Raw genomic sequence first — 7845 nt, 5'->3', positions numbered from 1 at the left:
TTGGACTATATCATACAATTTAGACCAAACACATACATACAATTATAAGCTATCATATGATTAGATCCACATAGTACAACTATTATGTTAAACTAAGATCAAATTATCTTATCTATAAAAACAAGGTCATATCAGATACTTATAACAAAGTTTTAAGTGTAGAGAGATGTTCAAAGAACAATAATGCAGATAAGGTTCGACCCAGATAATTACGAATTTACGAGTGCACCATCATTTCAGATGCTAACAAAGGCACAAATGACAGTGATATGGATAAGATTCAACTCGATCTCATATTTTGAATACCGCCCAATAACATTAACCAATTCAACCAAATTTTAATAAAGTAATTTTTTTATTTTTTTTAAAGTGTAAAAAAAAGTAAAAGTAGTGGGGTTTGGGTAATAAAAATTCGATTAGTAACACTCTGTCACGTCTTCCGATTTCAGCTGCGGAGAAAGAGGGATAAAGCTTCACAGGTACTCTCTTCTCTTCTCTCTCCTCTTCCTATTCATCCTTTTCTCCCCTCTTTCCCTCTCAATTTTTGGGATCCCAATTATCTAGGGCTCTTTTCATTTTCTGGGTATGTTCTATTTTCTTCCGATCTATTTAATCATTCTTTCATTTTCACTCTTTTTTTTTGAATTTTAACTTCTTCTGTTTGATGCTTATTTTAATTAGCTTATATTCTGTTATGATTAAACTTCTGTTAATTTATATAATAGGGGTTTAATTTATGTTTTCTTATGTTATGATTGTTTAATTTGTTCTGGGGTTTGTTTAATTTTTGGTGTGATGTTGGTATTATATGATTGTCGGTGTGTTTGAATTAGTTGGTCAATGAGTTTTTTTCTGTTTGAATTTGAACGAAATAATTTCTGGGTTCTACAGTATTGTTAATGGGTAATGCTGGGTTGGGGTATTTTGTTGAAGAGTAATTAATTTAATATACGTTCAGTATTTGTTTTGTTCGGGTTTAATTGTCACATCGCTAGTTCAAATTACACTATCCGCTCGAATTATTAATTTCGGATGGAGTAAGGGAGTATAATCAATATATAGGAGATAATATATACAAGTAGGAGATATTGTAGAAAATATTGATTGTTACAATACCTTTTTCTTTATGTATTATTGTTTGGGTTCAAATCTATAAAATAATAGCACCCATTAAAGTATGAAGTAGGTTTAGTTAAGCTTTTGTCATAGTAGATACAAAAGTTATACTGGTAGGATTTTTTTCCTGCTTATGTTACAACATTATATAGATAACAGCATTATATTGATTTTTAGTATGATCTATTAACCTAAAATCGGGTTGATTTGTATGTTCTTTCGGGTCATGAATGTTTGATTTGAAGATTGTGATAAATCAACTTTGATTTCGTCAGTCATGTATATTGACATAGAGAGCAAACATTTTAGTATAATTAGTTGAGCATTTGCTATCAGTCTTTGCAATGCTTGTTCTTTTAGTAGGTGCTCACTTGCTATTTGAACATTTGAACCACGTTCTTGGAAAAGTGTGATAACTTTCTCATCACATATATACAGCTGTATCTGTACATGAATTTCCCTTCATCAGTCTTCTCCTATATTCTTTGTTAGCTTTTAGATTCGCTGTAAGTTGTTAAGCTTTTGAGATTTAGGTTTTCCCTTTACTAGATTTCTGATTGATGGGGCATGTTTTTCACTTGATAGATCTCTTTATCACCATCTCATTCGCTGAGGAGTTCCATATCAAACAATCATAACACTAAGCTGGATAATGTGTTAACAGGATTGCAGGATGGACGGTTTGAACAGCTTTTGGCAACTAGGTGATGAGCTTCGTGGACAATCTAGAGTGTCAGAAGATCACAAATGGCTAATGGCAGCTTCAAAGTTAGCTGAGAAGACAAGATCCAAGGGGGAGCGCGTGAATAATATTGATTTTTCCAAGGGAGCGACTGATGCGAGGCCAAGGGGATTTGGGTTCCAAGAAGATAACAAATTTGAAAGCCTCAACTTTAACATGCTGAGCCTGGACTCTAAGGGGCCTGAAAATTTGAGCAAAAGCTCCTTTAGGAACAATGCTTTCAATATGAATGCTGTTTATCAGAAGAGCAACACTAACATTGTTGAAAACATGCCCATTAACAAGTCTATCATCAACAATAACAGCAACAAGGAGCCCAATAACAACAACAATAACAACAACAATGAAAGCGCAAACGATAAAAGGTTCAAGACCTTGCCTGCTGCAGAGACACTTCCTAGGAACGAGGTGCTTGGTGGATACATCTTTGTGTGTAACAATGATACCATGCAAGAGAATCTCAAGCGACAGCTATTTGGTACGATTTCTTTTTAGCTCATGCTTATGAATTTAGAATTTCAATTTAATTTTGGAATTTCAGTCAACTAGAAGTAGATATGGCTGGAAATAGTATGCTCTACCTGAGTACCTGCAGTCAAATTTCATCATGACCAGTTGATTTCAATTTACAGTGATGAATGATTGATGATTGTAGTTCCTTCATTCAGGTTTACCCCCAAGATACAGGGACTCTGTTCGCGCAATAACTCCCGGTTTACCTCTATTTCTGTACAACTATACAACTCACCAGCTTCATGGCATATTTGAGGTTTATATTAAACCTTACTCGATTTCCTTATTGTCCTAGACCTATATGAGCCACTAGATTTTGGAATTCGAGTTCTTTCCCCCTGATAACAGTTGATTAAAATTATTAACAGACTACTTTTGAGTTTGATATGGTAATTTGTGCAACAACCATAGTTCCTTAATTGTGCAATGAATTGACAGGCATCTACTTTCGGGGGCTCTAATATAGATCCTACTGCTTGGGAGGATAAGAAATGCAAAGGTGAATCAAGGTTTCCTGCACAGGTAAAATGAAGATCATAATGCTTAGATTTCTCTTTCAAATTCTTTTTAAATGCATAATGTTTCCTAACATTTGCATTATGGTTACTTGTTCCCTCCAAATTTCAGGTGAGGATTCGTATTAGAAAGCTTTGCACAGCCCTGGAGGAAGATTCCTTTAGGCCTGTCCTGCACCACTATGATGGTCCCAAATTCCGCCTCGAACTTACAGTCTCAGAGGTAACATTACTTATCTCACTGGGACATTATCCTAAAATCACTGGCTCTTAATTTCTAATCCTTTGTGTGGTTAATTATTCTTGCCATTCTGCAAGTCAAAAATAAATTTTCTTTATCACCTTTTTTCGTACAAAATCTACGGATAGGTGATAAATCTAAGTATTTTAAAGGCTTGACACCTTAGCACATCAACCTTGTCAGATAGTTCTTGTTCTCTTAATCCCCTTAAGTAAAAGGCATGTGTCAGTGTTAATTCAATAAGGTAGTTTGACAGTATCAAGTGAAATGGGTGCTGTATTGTTAAGTTGTTTTGAAGTTATGTCTGTGGCCCAGGTGGTGGTTGTCTGAACACTGAAATAAACAACAAGTACGTTTATCGTTGGTGGTTGGTTGGTTTAAAGACCCGTTATTTTAACCCTTATATCTATTTGTCATTGTTTTGCAGACCCTGGAGCTGCTCGACCTTTGTGAGCAAGCCGGAATGTAATCTGCTTTCTGCATAAACTGTTGTCTGTAGATTGTGCCAGCATATTGTAGATTTCACGTTGTATCTGTAATATGGTGAGCCAAATTTTCCGCGAAGCGCAAGCTTGGAAGATGTGTTCTGGCTTGGGTTTATTTATCAAAAAGTAGGGAAGGTGTTTGAGTAAAATAAATGTATTTTAAGAGTTCGTGATCATATATTGTATGTTATTGCAGAGGAGTGACTCTAGCTTGTATGATCTGATGGCAGAATTTCAATGAAAATGAAAAATGAGACTGAGAAAATCCATGTATCTGTATTTTGTGACTTATAAATACTTGATCTACTATTTAGTGTGTTAAATGGAATATTGTAATGGGCGACTGATGTCCTTTTCCATTTCTTCCTTCGGAACAACATATCCAATCAAATTGGGAAGTACTATGTTTGGTTGATATGAAGGTTATGTTTGTAATATCATGTTATATTCTCAATAACAAGAACAACATAAACTAGCAATTGTCTAGCTTTCACTTGCGTTAAAAAAATCTTTGTAAATCAGCAAATTTTTTTTAGTAGCTAATTAGCTAATGTCTAGTTCTCATTTAGGTAAATGTAGGATCTGTTTGTAGCAAACAAAATATAAGACTTCTAAAATTAGATCTCTCTAAAATAAGTAATTTTTTGAGATTTATTGGTTGACAAAACTTTTGGAAATTGCAATTTTTGGATTGGTAACTTTCTAATCCAATTGAAGGATCACGACATGTTTGATGATTAGGTAAATGTCATGACAAATTAGAAGTGCAGGTTCATAAGAAATGAATACATGACAAATTGTTTGGTTGACATAAAATGATTGTAATGGGGTTAAAAATGGCTCAGTTATTATACTCATGTGAGTGGTTTCTCCATAATTTCATGAAATACTTGAAACTAGATGCCAAGTGCCATCCAAATATTATCAAGCTATATCCTAGAATGTTGACAAGGAAATATCTTCCCTTGAAATGATTAATACCCATGTGAATTAGTGGTTTCTCCCTGATTTCACTTCCCAAATACTGCAACATATTGTTTGATTGAACATTAGAAATTTTGATTTTTACGGATAGTTTCCCTATATAGAGCAATTCCCATGTACTTTTATGTAACACAAGCATCAAGTATGGTTCTCAAATTTTACAGAGACAATGGAGGTCACCATTGCAGTTGGTAAGACTTACAAACGCCCTTTTTCATTACACCAAGCATGTAGATTGTCCCTTGCAAAATTTGGTAGGCAGAGAGCAAAAGGAGCGCAAATTCTTTAATTCACAAGATATAAGTTCTACAATTACAAGCATATAGATTGTCCCTTGCAAAATCTAACCCCTGATACAAATGCCGCGAGTGTACTTGGCCACATGAGGTAGGTTCAGCAGACAGGTAGCAATGCATTTACTAACCTAGGTAGGTTGAAGCATTATATCACACAGGAGTGACTCTCTCGCCAAACTCTGTAGCTTTTGCTTCACTAAGACTTGGCCCCAGCAACATATTCCGAACCGTTTCTTTTCCCTGATGGTAACAACCCCTCATATCAAAGTGAAGCTGCATTTAGAAAAGCCCAAATTCGCTGCAACAGCTCAGCTTTCACGGGATCAGGAATAGATGCTGCATGACAAGATCACATCACATTAAGTAAAAATGTTAGCAACCCTACGAGTACTGACTACAAACAAAAATGCAGGTGTTGAACTACAGCAAATAAAATCGCTACAGGTGGAGAATCCATCTGTTTTAAAATTTCCAATCACTTCTTAGATGTAAAAACACAAAACATCAGATTGTCAGAAATATTTAATCACAATGCAGCATGATTACAGGTTCTGCAACACAAAGACCAAAGAACAGTTCAAGTATTTAGGCTCTAATTGCTACTCATTCACCAATATGATGCACATGACTAATTATTCATGAATACCAAAAACAAAGTTCAGGTGGTGAACATCCTAGCATTACATAATATACACAGCTAAATATCATTTTGGCTGATTCTAGTTTAAGTTAGTGACAAAACAGAACTATTACTTAAGTTATACTTCTGTTCCATAAACTTCATAGCACATGCTCATTTTGATTTCTCCCTTTCAAAAAACATATAAATAAATCATTGTTCCCCCTGACAGCCTTGGAGTTGGAGGCACTCCTTCATTGTCTGATGACTCTGATCTTCTCCCAAATTTGTACGATAAAGATTTCTCAAGTAGCAGGGCTTACAAAAAAAGAATCACCTTGTTTTCTTATTCCTTTAATAGTTACTCTGTAGATTACTTATCAAAAACCAAATTTCCCAACAACTCTCCAACCCCCCCCCCCCCCCAACCAAACCTCTCCAAATAAAAAGAGTCGAGAGATTAGTGTGAAGATGATGCAATTCTTTAAATTGTCAAAAGCTTCTTACTTGTTCTGATTTGAAGACATCTTACTTGTAATTAGATTATGCGTCAATTGATAACAACCTCTATCTTAGCAAAGTGCTGCTGTACATATCCGTCCCTTTTCCCTCTGTCCCTCAGCTACCCCATTCGATTTGCAAGTCTCTTTGCAGGCATTGGGTGAGATAATAAGTGCAAGTAAGAACTGTTCATCTATGTAGAGAATAAGTGCAAGAAAGAACTATCGCAAAAATGCGAAAGCTAGTAATCCTCTATGGCTCTACATATAATTAGTAGCTAAAAACCCATGAACACATTAGAGCTAAAACACCACATGCCTCACAACCCACAAGACAGCCATCCTAATCATTCACCAATTCAAACCTTTCTACAACATGCTGTCAGCTAAAATTCTTCCACTCACTAGTACAGAGTTTATTTAGTAGCGTTACATAACAAGATTTAGCTTTGACATAAGAAAACACAACAAGAGAAGCAAGTAAGCAACACCTGAAACAAGATATATGAGTGAGATAATCATCAATACCTCTTCCTTTTGGAGTGATTAAATGTACTAGATCATCCACTGTTACATTATTCCTCCCTTTCTTCTTAATAAATGCCCTGAAAATGGAGCAAATCTTATAAATTCAAGCATGACAAATTGCAAGATTACAAGGCATTTGAATCAAAAGCTTCAAACTGTACTATAAAGATCAACCTTGATCAAGATAAGAATAAATTAAATTTCTATTTCTCAACTTCAATTTTGGAAATTACACATAACTTGTTACAAAAAAAACTACAATATTGACATGAAATAAAGTATTCCCTTTGTCCAAAATTTAGTTTTCATGTTGCGCGTTCAAATTACACTATCAACGTGACTATTAATCCGACAACGGGAGTAGAGGATATGAACATCTATACTATAGAGGGTTCAAACCTGCAGATCGATTTCATCTCATCCTTCCATCCACACTCAATTAACCTTTCCCTCAACAAATCCATCAATCTCTCCTTTTCTCCACTCTCAATCAACTGTAAAGTCAATTAACCAAAAACCCATTTCAATAAACAGCAAAATTAAAAAATTACAATCAACAAAATCAAAATTCAGAATTTTAGGGTGCTCAAAGTCTCAAACAATGATTGATTAAAAAACCCCACAAATTTAACGATCTGCCAACAAATAATCAGCAAAATAAGACAAATTTTTCCAGAAACAGATTAGTGGGGCTAAAGAAATAGACCTTAATATTGATTTTTTCTGAAAGGGTAAGTTCTTTTTCTTGTTCATCCCCTGCATCTGGTGTTGGTGGACGACTCACTGAATGCCTCCTAATTAATTTGAAAAAAAAAAATTAAAACCCAGAAACAATAAATAAAAAGGAATTATTACAGTGAAATACAAGGAGAAAAAGGTGAAAGATGAGAGAGAAAATTGAACAAAGATTACATTAGTTAGTTGAAGAAATGGGATTTGTTTGTTTTGTTAGCTCCAGTAAATTTTCTTGATTTTTTTTTTCAGTAAATTTGAAACTAAATTTTTTTTTTGAAAGACTTTGAAACTAAATTTGAAGATTATACATATATATAGATAGATGAAGAAGAAGACAAGGTGATGAAGGAAATTGGAATAAGTGTTTGGTATGCCGCCTTTGTTAGGGCTGATATTTCAATTTCTGAGCTTTGAATAAAAAATTGATATGAGATTTATTTTATTTTATTTTTTTAGTTTTTTTTTGAAATTATGTGTGGAATATTATGTACGGTACTTAAGACTAAAGAATCCTTTTTTCTCTTTTTTTTTTCTTTTTTTTTTTTTTTTGGTGAAAGGGAGTTAAAATTCG

The 7845-nt window shown here is 34.2% G+C and overlaps 2 protein-coding genes across 3 annotated transcripts; one reads left to right on the top strand and one right to left on the bottom strand.

The window, feature by feature from the left end:
• The first annotated feature begins 330 nt into the window (after window positions 1-330).
• LOC145601874 (B2 protein-like) lies at window positions 331-3975 on the top strand. 2 transcript variants are annotated; one of them, XM_081657959.1, is made up of 6 exons: window positions 331-479; window positions 1781-2336; window positions 2527-2627; window positions 2810-2893; window positions 2999-3109; window positions 3555-3975. In XM_081657959.1, the coding sequence occupies exons 2-6, from the start codon at window positions 1790-1792 to the stop codon at window positions 3594-3596; spliced, it is 885 nt and encodes a 294-aa protein (XP_081514085.1). In that variant the 5' UTR covers window positions 331-479; window positions 1781-1789; the 3' UTR covers window positions 3597-3975. The 2 variants fall into 2 exon arrangements, with proteins under 2 accessions (XP_081514085.1, XP_081514084.1); XM_081657958.1 differs by having other exon boundaries at window positions 432-583.
• An 819-nt stretch (window positions 3976-4794) lies between these two features.
• Window positions 4795-7687, bottom strand: LOC145602219 (transcription and mRNA export factor ENY2-like). Its single transcript, XM_081658390.1, has 5 exons — window positions 7452-7687; window positions 7246-7333; window positions 6939-7033; window positions 6540-6616; window positions 4795-5228 (listed from the first exon to the last, which is right to left on the bottom strand). Coding segments are annotated over exons 1-5 (336 nt in total). The 5' UTR covers window positions 7454-7687; the 3' UTR covers window positions 4795-5154.
• Between the last annotated feature and the right edge of the window lie 158 nt (window positions 7688-7845).

The sequence above is a fragment of the Chenopodium album genome, chromosome 21 (assembly GCF_948465745.1).
Source record: "Chenopodium album chromosome 21, dcCheAlbu1.1, whole genome shotgun sequence".
NCBI lineage: Eukaryota > Viridiplantae > Streptophyta > Magnoliopsida > Caryophyllales > Amaranthaceae > Chenopodium > Chenopodium album.
This window is presented reverse-complemented; position numbering and strand designations above follow the sequence as displayed.

Bases quoted from the DNA above. Each gene is read 5' to 3' on its own strand.
- LOC145601874 (XM_081657959.1), top strand. From the start codon at position 1,790: ATGGACGGTTTGAACAGCTTTTGGCAACTAGGTGATGAGCTTCGTGGA. The intron at 2,628-2,809 runs GTTTATATTAAA...ATGAATTGACAG, and splicing joins AGCTTCATGGCATATTTGAG to GCATCTACTTTCGGGGGCTC. The intron at 3,110-3,554 runs GTAACATTACTT...ATTGTTTTGCAG, and splicing joins TCGAACTTACAGTCTCAGAG to ACCCTGGAGCTGCTCGACCT.
- LOC145602219 (XM_081658390.1), bottom strand. The intron at 7,034-7,245 runs GTCTATTTCTTT...TTGACTTTACAG, and splicing joins CAGAAAAAATCAATATTAAG to TTGATTGAGAGTGGAGAAAA. The intron at 6,617-6,938 runs GTTTGAACCCTC...CTCCATTTTCAG, and splicing joins GAGATGAAATCGATCTGCAG to GGCATTTATTAAGAAGAAAG.